The 13,632-nt window shown below is 45.0% G+C and overlaps 1 protein-coding gene across 2 annotated transcripts in view; it reads left to right on the top strand.

Annotated features, from left to right (window-relative positions):
* Positions 1-1,217: 1,217 nt before the first annotated feature.
* The window catches only part of THADA (THADA armadillo repeat containing), a 659,309-nt gene continuing 646,894 nt past the window's right edge, over positions 1,218-13,632 (top strand). For both annotated transcript variants that reach the window (XM_073672037.1, XM_073672036.1), the window contains exons 1-5: positions 1,218-1,345; positions 3,308-3,401; positions 5,772-5,866; positions 10,907-11,037; positions 13,140-13,288. In XM_073672037.1, the coding sequence (XP_073528138.1) occupies positions 3,326-3,401; positions 5,772-5,866; positions 10,907-11,037; positions 13,140-13,288 (451 nt within the window). In that variant the 5' untranslated portion in view covers positions 1,218-1,345; positions 3,308-3,325. The remainder of the gene's footprint in view (positions 1,346-3,307; positions 3,402-5,771; positions 5,867-10,906; positions 11,038-13,139; positions 13,289-13,632) is intronic.

Below are 13,632 nucleotides of genomic sequence, written 5' to 3'. Positions count from 1 at the left end.
TTTTCATTGAAGACAAATTAAATGAAGAGAATAATACCAAAGAATTTGTGATTGCAATAATTTTCAGGAAGAAACTGAGCATTATCTGACAGAATTGCAGGGGTGCCAATACTTTTGGCAAGCACTGTAGGAGGCTATGGGGGTCTCATACTGTATATAACAGGTTATGTGAGGGCTCATACTGTATATTGAAGGCAATATGAGGGCTCATACTGTAGGGGGCTATGTGATTTCTCATACTTTATATAGGAGGCTATGTGAGGGCTCATAATGCATATAGAGGAGCTTTGTGAGGGATAATACTATATAAAGGGGGCTGTGTGTGGGCTCTTACAGTATATAGGGGTCTGTGTGTGGGCTCATACGATATATAGGGGAGCTGTGTATGGACTCATACATTATATAGGGAGATGTCAGCATACCTAATTCGGCTCAATATTAAACAGAATTAATTTCAGCCTATGGGTTCGGCCCACCACAACAGTCATGGTCTCTCATGTGGCCTTTTGGGAAAATGAATTGCCCACCCCTGCTATAGACCAACATTCAGCCTATGAGTTAATATTTAGAAGATGGGAGAAAAGCAGCACAAGTGTGGATGTGGCCATGGTGGGATTTGAACCCACAACCCCAGCGCTCTGAGGCACCAAACCTGTATGAAAAAAAGTGCAGCAGAAAGACCACTTCATGTCACATAGGTCCTACATATGTGCCACATATGAGAACTAGGGTGGCAAACTGTAGAGGGCGGCACCACCATGAATGAGTAAAACATATATATCAATTTCCCTCCACTTCACCGCTGGACCAAGTGTCAGTATCGCTCTGATACAACTCTATGGACTGGAAAAAAAATGTATTTGATAGCATTATTTATAATAGTTATGTGTATACGGTAATGAATAAATAAGAACTGCAGCAGAATGACTTTATTTTTTGGTAATACACCATAGTTATGAGTATAATGGCCACTGGATTGTAAAGAAGAAAATAATGACAAAAAAAATAAAACTCCCCCAGTCCTCAAGGGGTTAATGGGAGAGTGTGTAGTTGTTTGATGTCATCCTCCTACTCTCCTCTTCAATAATGATCAGGTAACAGCTGGACGCTGTCATGTCACCGTCAACATCTCTTCTGTTTTTGTCTTCGGCACAGGAGCCATTTTGATGACGTCACCGCATTCACTTTACATTAGAATTGAGCTTCAACAAAATGGCCGCCAGAGAAGGAAACGAGAGCCCTCCCTCTATCGGTGTGTGATCAGCTGTGACTGTAGGGGGGAAGCAGTACAGGAGCTGGAGGCGGATTCTCACTTCCTGCACATGGTGGAGCCGGTTATATAGAGGTAACACAGCTGTATGCTCTGTACTGCTCTCTTCTGTATGTTAGAGATATAGAAGGGTGTAATATTACTGCTCTGTTTAATGTGGGGAGGTGGAGCCTGTGTTGTCAGTCTCTGCTGAGTACTACAGCTCCCAGCATGTCATGTCAGCCTGGAATCACAGTCCCAGTCGCTTTCGGCTATGTGCGCACGATGCCTTTTAGACCTGACGCGGTTTCCATGTTTTTTGGAAACATTTTTTTTGGTAACTTTTTGCAACATCTTTGCTGCCATCGTTATTTTTCTTGCATGTATAAATCTGGGGTAACTCTGCAAGTTTAGCTGCTAGGTGTCGCCGCTATAAGTGAGTGGGGTCTCATTGGGACCCCGAGGTGACTGTGACCATCAAGTTGCAAAAAAATACAACAGTGGCGGATTTCTTTTTTTCATTTTTGCAACTGGCTTGTCACGGTTACAGTCCCCTCTGTGTCCCAGGGTGACCCCCTTTACTGTTATTGCACTGCAGTGTAGCTGCAAAATCTGTACCCCCAGCGTAAAATAGCAAGCGGGTTCCAAGCCGCCTGGAGAATGGGCAGGTTGTTTCTTTTTTATCGCTTGGCGTCTTTTGGTGGTTTAAGACGCTGCTCAAAAGACAGAAGGTTTGCACTGTAAATGCAAACAAATCATGGTTTTGTTTGGCGTCAATTTTCTGCAGCAAAACCTGATCTTCAAGGGCATTTTGTTCAGGATTTTTCTTTTGATGTGTTTTTTTCACTGTCCTTCTGTCTCTTTTTTAATGCATGTACAAAAAGTTCTGTGAAAAAAAAAAAAAGAACCCCATTCTATTTTGGCATAAAAAATGCTGAAACAAATTTTGTTGCATTTTTGATGCGTTTTGTCAGCGTTTTTGTCACCACCCATTAGGCTGAGTGCACACGATGCGGTTTTAATGCGTTAAAACCGCTTGGTAATAGGTCTGTCATGTATAGCAATGATACTCCTCGTGCTGTGCACATGATGCAGAAATTTCCTCTCCGGATTATCATTGCAGCAAAAACCGCAGCACTACCAATTCAAGCACGATTCTGCAGCAAATTTGCGCCCATTGACTTGCATTGAATTGCAGCAAACCCTCATGTATAATATCTATACATGCAGATTTGCTGCGTTTCATTGAAAATCAATTGGCGCAAAATCGCGCCGGAATCGCGCTGCGGCTGGTACCTGGGTTGGGAGTGGAGGCTGCTACTCCTCTCATCCGACCGTTGCTCTGGCTGATAACAACGAGAGCAGCGTGGATGGGAGGAGCAGCAGTCTGCTCTTCCCAGCCCGCGTGCCCACCGTAGTTAAAGAATAAAAAAGTAAAAAGAAAAGAGAAAACCTTTACTCACCTGTCCGATGGCCCCCGGTGTCCTCCTGGTCCCCGGCGGCGATCCTTTCTCGTCGGCGGCCAGCGGTACACTGCAGGGCGCGGGCTTCTCATAGACTTTGCTGGTACTGCAAAAGGCAGCTGAAAATTTGCATAAAAAACTGCATCACAAAACGCTGAAAAAACCATGATGTGTGAACATAGCCTAAAACGCAGCTGAAAATTTGCATTTAAAAAAAGCATCAAAAAAACGCTGAAAAAACGCAATGTGTGAACATAGCTTAATGCATCTCTGAAAAGAGAGATTTGTAATTAGTCTTTATGGGGACCTCCGACTAATGTTGCTTCATCACTAGGAGGGCGAAATGCGCTGGTGACTTTGTGCGCACAGGTCCCTTGGACTTCCAGATGGTATCCTGCATAGGACCAGGGGTGAGAAATGTGACGGACATCTCTACCCTCCATGCTCAGCCTTATAATCAGCAGCCGGTGCATGAACACAGAGCTGTGGTCAGGCAGGGGAAGAAATATCTGAATATTGTGCATTTTATATAGTATTTTCTCTCTGATAAGATTGTAGCATGGGATATTAATGAGTTGTGGTTTATTTTTTTAAGGAAAAACTACATTTCATAATGGTTGTAAAGAAGAAGAAAGAGATAAGCGTGGATGTGTTAACCCTCGATAGTCCTAGTACTCAAAATCTTAAAGGTGAGTTTACGGGGAGCGCACAGTTCTTCGAAAGAGGTTGGCTCTCGGCAGCGCATAGTCCTGTGTAAGCAGGAAATGTACTGCCGATATGAAATGTATGTATGTGTATATCTGTTATCTATCTGTCCTCTATTTATTACCCCTCGATCTACCCCCATGCAGATGCATTCAGCACTCTATATGGAAGTCTAAGAAGTTTTCTGTCCCTGTATATTAACTCCAGCAAAAATTACATTTATGGCATGATCTCTTAGATATTTGTTCCTAGACTACGAGAAGTAGATGCAGAATTGGGGTGTGTTTGCTTAGTAAGATGGAGGCATATCCTTGGAGGATTTCCTGATGGATACTGCTATATGTGCATATATTGGCATAAGTTGCTCATAGGGTCCAATATAAAAAAAAAACAAACCAAAAAAGAAAAACCTGAGCTGCGCTCTTTACTTTTTTTTTTTTTATTTTTTAATCTGTATGTAATGTAGTAGTAAAAAAAGATATACCGACCTAAAGAGGACCCTTTTGACCTGTGACTGCAGACCTTGGGATATTGTAGGTACACACAGGTGCACAGCATGTCAGGCAGGGGTCAGCTTCGCCATGTGCCGGAGCAGTCATCCCATAAACACAACAGCTAGTTATTTGGAAGTAAATTGGGAAGGTATCCATTCAATTACTGCAAGCAGTGATTTATAAAACTGGGTTTATCTGGTTAAATAAATACTTGCATTCCACTATTTATAACAATTCTGTAGCATATGTTCGTTACAGTAAACTCCTGATGCTGCAAATCCCTTTCCATAACGGTGGTTAAGGCTGCTGAGCCCTGGAGGGGGCCACACCGTTCAATATGTACTACACAAAAAAAAAAAAAAAGTTTTATATCGGGGCGTATAGCCCCCTCCATGGCTCAGCAGCCCTATCTTTCCCATACAATGTTTTAATTGCGAGCAACGCCTGGTTTCCTTTTCACTCCCCATTCACATCAGGCTGATTTTGTGTGCTGTATATACATCACATAGGAGATAAAAAATCTGTTTATATATCACATTAGAGAAACTATGGGTGATTTATATACATCTCATGGGATACACGGAGACTGCTGTGTATACATCACGTAGGAGACGCGGAGACTGCTGTGTATACATCACATAGGAGACGCGGAGACTGCTGTGTGTACACATCACATAGGAAACGCGGAGACTGCTGTGTGTACACATCACGTAGGAGACGCGGAGACTGCTGTGTGTACACATCACGTAGGAGACGCGGAGACTGCTGTGTGTACACATCACGTAGGAGACGCGGAGACTGCTGTGTGTACACATCACGTAGGAGACGCGGAGACTGCTGTGTGTACACATCACGTAGGAGACGCGGAGACTGCTGTGTGTACACATCACGTAGGAGACGCGGAGACTGCTGTGTGTACACATCACGTAGGAGACGCGGAGACTGCTGTGTGTACACATCACGTAGGAGACGCGGAGACTGCTGTGTGTACACATCACGTAGGAGACGCGGAGACTGCTGAAGATGCATCACAAAAGATAAACAGTATTTATTCCATGATGCTTAAAGGGGTTGTCCAGGACTATGATATTGAAGACCTACCCCCCGTATGAGATCAGTGGAGTCCGGCACCCAGTCCTAGTGTACAGAGCAGTACAGGTGCCCACAGTGAGTGTTGGCCTTTCTCAGGTACTGTAGCTCAGCTCCTTTTTTATGATCTGTCAAAGGTTGTCATTTCAAAGAGTTTATCACAGACAGACTTGGCGCAAGTTACCTCCTATAGCAGCTCCCAGAGGAACCCTGTCTTAACCCTTTAGCCCATATAGAAAGAACTGGACTTGCAGCAAGGCTCCATAGGTTTGCATTCACAGAGTATCTACTGGCCAGAGGATTGAGTTTAAGGCAGAATTGGTCACCTAGCCGGAACAATGATGTGAGGGATGTAACTAGCGACAGAGTCAGTAGACAGAACCATGGTCTGAGAAATAGCTGGGTCAGGTTGGTCAAAGCAGAGTAAATAAGCCGAGGTCAAAATCGGAAGAGGAGGCCTGGAGAAGAACGAAGTCAAGGTCACAAGGTGGGTCAAGAACGAAACTACAGGAATATGGTGATTGAGGTGGATGTCGCTGGACCAGGGTCACGCAAGCATGTTATGCACTGTGTACTTCTGGAAGCCGAGGGACCAGGTAGCAGCTGATCATTGGTGGTGCCGGGTGTTGGACTCCCACCTAAGCATAAGTCATCAAATTAAATAATTTGCTGCTATAAGTTTTACTGTGGATAAAATCGTCCATGAATTCCTTGGTTTGTGTTGTTTCCGGTGTTTTTGATAAAGTCGTAATCGTAGTTTGCAATTTGTAGCTTTTACAGATGACACAGAAGAGAATTTGCCTTCTCTGCTCTTGCAATGTTTACAGCTACGCGATGGCGTTCAGCAAATCCACTGTGTCAAGAAGGTGAGAAGTTCTAGAAGTATCTCTAATATAGTTACATCTTTATGTCCTGCTAACATCCTGCAGCACTTTACAGAGCAGACGGAGCTCAGTAAACTAAGGATGTAAGGCTGAAAAACAACAAACGCCCATCCAGCTTATTGTCCACCAATGTTGGTGCAGAAAAATGTCAATCCGAATGTATCCCTCCATGCATCAATAACCCATCTAGTCAAATATTATTGCACTCAGCAAAGGCCTTGTCCCTTAGTAAATTCATCATGACAGTTTTCTCTGAGTTCTATAGTTTTGCTGCTCTTACAGTAAAGAAGAAGAAATCTTCATCTTTTTGGTCTAGAAACCTGGTTTCCTCACATTGACATGCCACTCTCCACAAGGAGAAACGTTACCCCTTGGATCCCAAGCAGAAGCCTCTCACCCAGCCAAATCAGATCTCACACTTTGCATTGATGAGGGGATTGAAATTGAAATTCTGGTTTAGTTTTTATCCTCTGTCATGTGACAAGGCTCATTAAAGGTTCGATATTGACTTTTAGGATTGCTAATTCCAATAGGTGGCATAAAGTTCTAGTGCCACTCAGAAGAGGAAATGTGCATGTTTAGTTTCCCAGAGGAGCATTGCAAGGCTTAAGGGTATGTGCCCACGTAGCGTTTTACAAGCGTATTTGCTGCGGAATTTACGCAGCGGAAACGCTTGTAAAACGCTTGTCAATCCGCACCCCATGGTCCCCAATGAGAATCCGCAAGTTCCATGCCCATGCTGCGGATTTTTGATGCGCACAAAAATCCGCAGCATGTCAATTAAGTTTGCGTTTCCGCATGCGGAATTGCCTTTGCAATGCAATAAAAAACGCAAGGCAATTCCGCATGTGCAAAACGCGCCAAATACGCACGAAAAAACGCATGTGAAATTCCACATGCGTTTTTCCGGGAAAGGACATGCAGAAATGAAGCGCAAATTTTCCGCTTCATTTCCGCAACGTGGGAACATAGCCTAAGTCTCACAGGCATGCCTGGCTTAGCTTGTCAGTCTCCACAAGGAGAAACGTTACCCCTTGTAACTATGTTCTTGTCATGTGCATTTATGCTTTCTTTGATGCACCTCATGATCTGATTTCCCTTGGCTGCAGCTGATTGACACTGGTTGTTGCAGTTAATGACGCATGGTCCAAGTATGGACCATGAGGCAAAGACTGTCCACAGGTCTCTTAACCCAGATTTGACAGCTTCATACAGTACAGACCAAAAGTTTGGACACGCCTCATTTAAAGATTTTTCTGTGTTTTCATGACTTTGAAAATTGTACATTCACACTGAAGGCATCAAAACTATGAATTAACACATGTGGAATTATATACTTAACAAAAAAGTGTGAAACAACTGAAAATATGTCTTATATTCTAGGTTCTTCAAAGTAGCCACCTTTTGCTTTGATGACTGCTTTGCACACTCTTGGCATTCACTTGATGAGCTTCAAGAGGTAGTCACCGGAAATGGTTTTCGCTTCACAGGTGTGCCCTGTCAGGTTTAATAAGTGGGATTTCTTGCCTTATAAATGGGGTTGGGACCATCAGTTCTGTTGTGCAGAAGTCAGGTGGATACACAGCTGATAGTCCTACTGAATAGACTGTTAGATGCTTTTTTCTTGCCATAATACAAATTCTAAGTAAAGAAAAACAAGTGGCCATCATCACTTTAAGAAATAAAGGTCAGTCAGTCCGAAAAATTGGGCAAACTTTGAAAGTGTCCCCAAGTGCAGTTGCAAAAACCATCAAGCGCTACAAAGAAACTGCCTCACATGAGGACCGCCCCAGGAAAGGAAGACCAAGAGTCACCTCTGCTTCTGAGGATAAGTTTATCTGAGTCACCAGCCTCAGAAATCGCAGGTTAACAGCAGCTCAGAATAGAGACCAGGTCAATGCCACACAGAGTTCTAGCAGCAGACACATCTCTACAACAACTGTTAAGAGGAGACTTTGTGCAGCAGGCCTTCATGGTAAAATAGCTGCTAGGAAACCACTGCTAAAGACAGGCAACAAGCAGAAGAGACTTGTTTGGGCTAAAGAACACAAGGAATGGACATTAGACCAGTTGAAATCTGTGCTTTGGTCTGATGAGCCCAAATTTGAGATCTTTGGTTCCAACCACCGTGTCTTTGTGCGACGCAGAAAAGGTGAACGGATGGACTCTACATGCCTGGTTCCCTCCGTGAAGCATGGAGGAGGAGGTGTGATGGTGTGGGGGTGCTTTGCTGGTGACACTGTTGGGGATTTATTCAAAATCGAAGGCATACTGAACCAGCATGGCTACCACAGCATCTTGCAGCGGCATGCTATTCCATCGGGTTTGCGTTTAGTTGGACCATCATTTATTTTTCAACAGGACAATGACCCCAAACACACCTCCAGGCTGTGTAAGGGCTATTTGACCAAGAAGGAGAGTGATGGGGTGCTACGCCAGATGAACTGGCCTCCACAGTCATCAGACCTGAACCCAATTGAGATGGTTTGGGGTGAGCTGGACCGCAGAGTGAAGGCAAAAGGGCCAACAAGTGCTAAGCATCTCTGGGAACTCCTTCAAGATTGTTGGAAAACCATTTCTGGTGACTACCTCTTGAAGCTCATCAAGAAAATGCCAAGAGTGTGCAAAGCAGTCATCAAAGCAAAAGGTGGCTACTTTGAAGAACCTAGAATATAAGACATATTTTCAGTTGTTTCACACTTTTTTGTTAAGTATATAATTCCACATGTGTTAACTCATAGTTTTGATGCCTTCAGTGTGAATGTACAATTTTCATAGTCATGAAAATACAGAAAAATCTTTAAATGAGAAGGTGTGTCCAAACTTTTGGTCTGTACTGTATATGCCCATATATACCTATGAGGCAGTCAAGTTTGGGTTAGGACAGTCCGTGCACCACGGTCCTTATTTGGATTGTAACACAGTTTGGTCAATGTGATATAAAGAGGTTATCTGGCACCTTTCACTGCTACATTGACGACCACCCACCAGGAATCGGCAAGCATCGTGGATTACAGGAAGATATTGTGGACCTGATCTATTAATTAGGACGGCAGCACCATACTTGCTGGCCGTGCACAAGACTTGTCAGGTAGCCGTTAATGCAGTGTCAGCAGCACCTCCAGATGGGAAGTGAGTGGTATCTGACATTAAAACTTAGGGGTTTACCAATGTACCATAAAGACTTTTCAGTGTCAGTCTTACCCAATGTTTTCACATTCAGCATGTAAGGTAAAGCTCGGTTGAAGTTTTTCGGAGCAGATCTGTTCCAAAACCCTCCTCCAAAACCTGCTTCAAAAATGATTGAAAAATTCCACCCTTCTATGGGAAATCCACTTCTAGATTCTTTTGTGGAGTTATTTTTTTTCCACTTCAGATTTTGAAAAATGCTCGGTGGACAAGGAAAAAAAAGTGTAGGCCACTTATTTAGTTTATTTAGAGTGGATCCTGATGGAATCTGCTCCAAACAAGACACTGTTCAATCAAAAGGCTGCACAAAATATTTAAAGGGTATCTGTAAGCAAGGTTTCACCCATCATACTATGTATATCCACATGTCGCTTAATCAAAGATAAATCTAGAAATATCTTTGCACGGCCAGTCAGTTCCTCTGTTCCTGAGAAATCAGCGTTTGAATGGAAATGCAAATGAGGCTGAAGTGCTTTCGGCACGTGGAAGCACATTACAAGCCTCTCCTACTCTAGCTCTTTCTCTCCCAGTGATGCCTTCTCATTTGACAGCTCCTTTGCTTCAAGCAAAGGAGCTGTCAGTCAAGCCGAAGGATGCGGTCTTGGGCTGTGAGTGGAGCCGGAGTGGCAAAGGCTTGGGAAGTGCTTCCATGTGTCAAAAGCACTTAAGCTTCATTTTCATATTCATTTAAATGCTCCTTTCTAAGAAACAGAGGACTGGACTGGCTATGTAAAGGTGTTTCTAGATTTCTCTTTGAGAGAGCTACATTCACATATTAACAGTTTTGGGAGGGGGTTAAAATCCTGCTAACAGATTCCCTTCTAAAACTCTTCAAAAAAGAAAAACTCATCCAAACACTTTTTTTTTTTTTTTTAATTTTTTTACAAGTATGTGTCTTTTGAAGAAGTTTATTTAAAGTGGATGCTTATGGAATCCGCCCCAAACAGGGCTCTGTCCAACAAAAAGGCTGCACAAAATATTTAAAGGGTATCTGTAAGCAAGGATAACCTTGCTTACAGATGCCCTTTAAATATTTTGTGCAGCCTTTTTGTTGGACAGTGCCTTGTTTGGGGCGGATTTCATCAGCATCCACTACTATTTATATCCTCATGTATATGCACAGAGAAGGTAGAGACAGTTTATTACGGTCTCTGCCTTCTCCAGCGCAGTGTACACAATAATAGGAAGTGCTGACAGTGCTTCCTCCTCCATACACAGCGGTCATGTATTTTCTGTATTTAGGGAGGGAACAGGAGCTACTGGGTCATAGGAAACCCAGACAGCTCTGTTGCAGACTGCATTTCCCCTATAACTTGGGGCTAATATACCAGCCCTAGTTACAGGGAAAATAACATAAAAATATTTCAATTTTTAAATGCCCCCTCAAAGGTTTTTTATGACACAATGTGTAAAATAAATGAAAGAGATATCAACAAAAAAACAAATAAATAAATACAAAAATGCCACAGTCAGTCCAAATTGCTGTTACCAGCCTGGCTGCTGTTATAAAAAAAAAATATGTCCGATATATAAATATAATTGTTACAGAATGGGGAACAAATTTTAAAACCTTATTTTTGATAGAGGTGGGGAGGGAGGGGGGGTAAATGGCCCGGTCTTGAAGTGGTTAAAGGGGCTGTCCCACTAACATCATTTAGCGCCTATCCATTGGAATAGGTGGTGAATATATGGTGAATATGTGATCACTGGGAACAAGGATCCCCTGTCCCCGGAATGGAGATGCTGCTGAATAACCTCTTTGATCATTCATGGTTTACAGCAATGACAAAGCAAGAAAATCTTCTAACCTTTTTATTTCTTTTTCCATTTAAGATTGTGCCAATTTTGGAAAGCCTGCCCGGCACTACCTTCAGTTCGGACGAGCTCCGCTGCTGCATGGATGTTTTAGCTGAAATGTACTTTACGGTTGCCACCAAGAACCCCCTTAAAAAGGTTTTGGCAAGGTAACCTAAGCTGATTTTCTAATATATCTGTGCCTTTTCATGTAGAGTCTGAGATTACAGTTCACCCATGTCTAGATGTGAACAGGGGCCATGATTCAGCATTTTTTTTTGCCTTCCTTAACCTCTGTGTTGGGGCTCATTCAGACATCTCGTATAAGAAAATCAGTCCAAGTTACATCAGTTTTTTTGTTTGACCCAATTTTTATCAGTTTTTCTCAGGGAAAAAAAAAAGATTTCTCAACATTTCCATTAAGCAGTCAGTGACAGATGGACAGCAGACGGATGGTATCTGAGTGCTGTCCAATTTATTTCATGGAGCCATAGACTTGCATTGGCGAGAGAGATACGAAACTAGGATTAAAGTCAGACAAGTCTCTGTGATTATGTGCGGACCACTAAGCCGGCAAAAATACTCGGACACGTGAACCCAGCTCCATAGACCACGATTGATCCATAGACTATCTGAGAAAAACACAGAATTCGCCATAGAAAAACGCAGAATTTGCACGAGAAAACCGCAGATGGAGCTCGGCCCCGGGAAAAACAAACCGCGGATGGAGCTCGCCCCCGGGAAAAACAAACCGCGGATGGAGCTCGCCCCCGGGAAAAACAAACCGCGGATGGAGCTCGGCCCCGGGAAAAACAAACCGCGGATGGAGCTCGGCCCCGGGAAAAACAAACCGCGGATGGAGCTCGCCCCCGGGAAAAACAAACCGCGGATGGAGCTCGCCCCCGGGAAAAACAAACCGCGGATGGAGCTCGCCCCCGGGAAAAACAAACCGCGGATGGAGCTCGCCCCCGGGAAAAACAAACCGCGGATGGAGCTCGCCCCCGGGAAAAACAAACCGCGGATGGAGCTCGCCCCCGGGAAAAACAAACCGCGGATGGAGCTCGCCCCCGGGAAAAACAAACCGCGGATGGAGCTCGCCCCCGGGAAAAACAAACCGCGGATGGAGCTCGCCCCCGGGAAAAACAAACCGCGGATGGAGCTCGCCCCCGGGAAAAACAAACCGCGGATGCAGCTCGCCCCCGGGAAAAACAAACCGCGGATGCAGCTCGCCCCCGGGAAAAACAAACCGCGGATGGAGCTCGCCCCCGGGTAAAACAAACCGCGGATGCAGCTCGCCCCCGGGAAAAACAAACCGCGGATGCAGCTCGCCCCCGGGAAAAACAAACCGCGGATGCAGCTCGCCCCCGGGAAAAACAAACCGCGGATGGAGCTCGCCCCCGGGTAAAACAAACCGCGGATGGAGCTCGCCCCCGGGTAAAACAAACCGCGGATGGAGCTCGCCCCCGGGTAAAACAAACCGCGGATGGAGCTCGCCCCCGGGAAAAACAAACCGCGGATGGAGCTCGCCCCCGGGAAAAACAAACCGCGGATGGAGCTCGCCCCCGGGAAAAACACACCGCGGATGGAGCTCGCCCCAGGGAAAAACACACCGCGGATGGAGCTCGCCCCCGGGAAAAACAAACCGCGGATGGAGCTCGCCCCCGGGTAAAACAAACCGCGGATGGAGCTCGCCCCCGGGTAAAACAAACCGCGGATGGAGCTCGCCCCCGGGAAAAACTGAAGTTTGAATGAGCCTCAGTAGTCAGTGATTTTTCGGACCTGCGCGCTGACCTCTGTGAGCGGTGTCCTGTCACTCACTGAGCACATCTCCAAGGCCCTCTCGCTAGAGCGAGTCATTCTCCCTGGTTCCTCAGTGTGAGCGGTCACATGGATTACAGCGGGGGGACCTCTTCGGACAGGTGGTGAGTATAAAATGTTTTTTATTTTATTCTTATTTTTACACCAGGACACAGCGGGAGCAGAATACTACTCTCATCATTGTCCGTTACTAGCGCTGATCACTGCGCTGGCAGGGGACTATGATGAGGGCAGCGATCAGCACCCGGCGCTTGGGAACAGCGCTAACTGTACACTGATTCCCAGGCACCGGTAATTCCTATAAGCCCTTTCATTGGGCTACTTAGTTATTACAATTCATTATATTAACAAGTTGAAGTAAAAGTTATGGGACAAACAAAACTGACTGTAACAAAAAAATCCCCCAAAAAACAAAAAGATCCCGGTATTAATGAATGTTCCCTGTGTTTTGCAGCTTATTAAACGGCATTCCAGATCTGTGTAAGAATGACGCAGCCTCTGCGCTGACGTCCTGTCTACGGAGGGACATTACGGTGGATGATACAAGAAGTTACAGGAAAGTGGTGGACAATATGGCTTCATGTATGGACAGTTTCATTTTAGGTATGTGTGCCGAATATTACTACACTTTGTCACATATTTTTACTTAACAACCCATTTACAGCCTGTGCCGTATTAGTACGCACAGGCTGTAATCCCCCGGTTCAGTGAGGGCTTCGGCGCTGAGCCCGCACTGAACCGGGCACATGTCAGCTGATTATTACAGCTGACATGTGCCCGCAACAGCCGCGGGTGGAATCGCGATCCACCCGCAGCTGTTAACATGTTAAATGCCACTGTCAATCTCTGACAGCGGCATTTAACAGCGCCGCTCCGGAAGCGCGTCACTTACCCCGCCCATCGGTGACCCCGTCACGTGATCGCGGGTCACCGATGGGTGGTCATGA

The sequence above is a fragment of the Phyllobates terribilis genome, unplaced genomic scaffold (genome assembly GCF_046119375.1).
Source record: "Phyllobates terribilis strain yellow unplaced genomic scaffold, ASM4611937v1 Scaffold_3__8_contigs__length_932513732, whole genome shotgun sequence".
NCBI classification, from domain to species: Eukaryota; Metazoa; Chordata; class Amphibia; order Anura; family Dendrobatidae; genus Phyllobates; species Phyllobates terribilis.
This window is presented reverse-complemented; position numbering and strand designations above follow the sequence as displayed.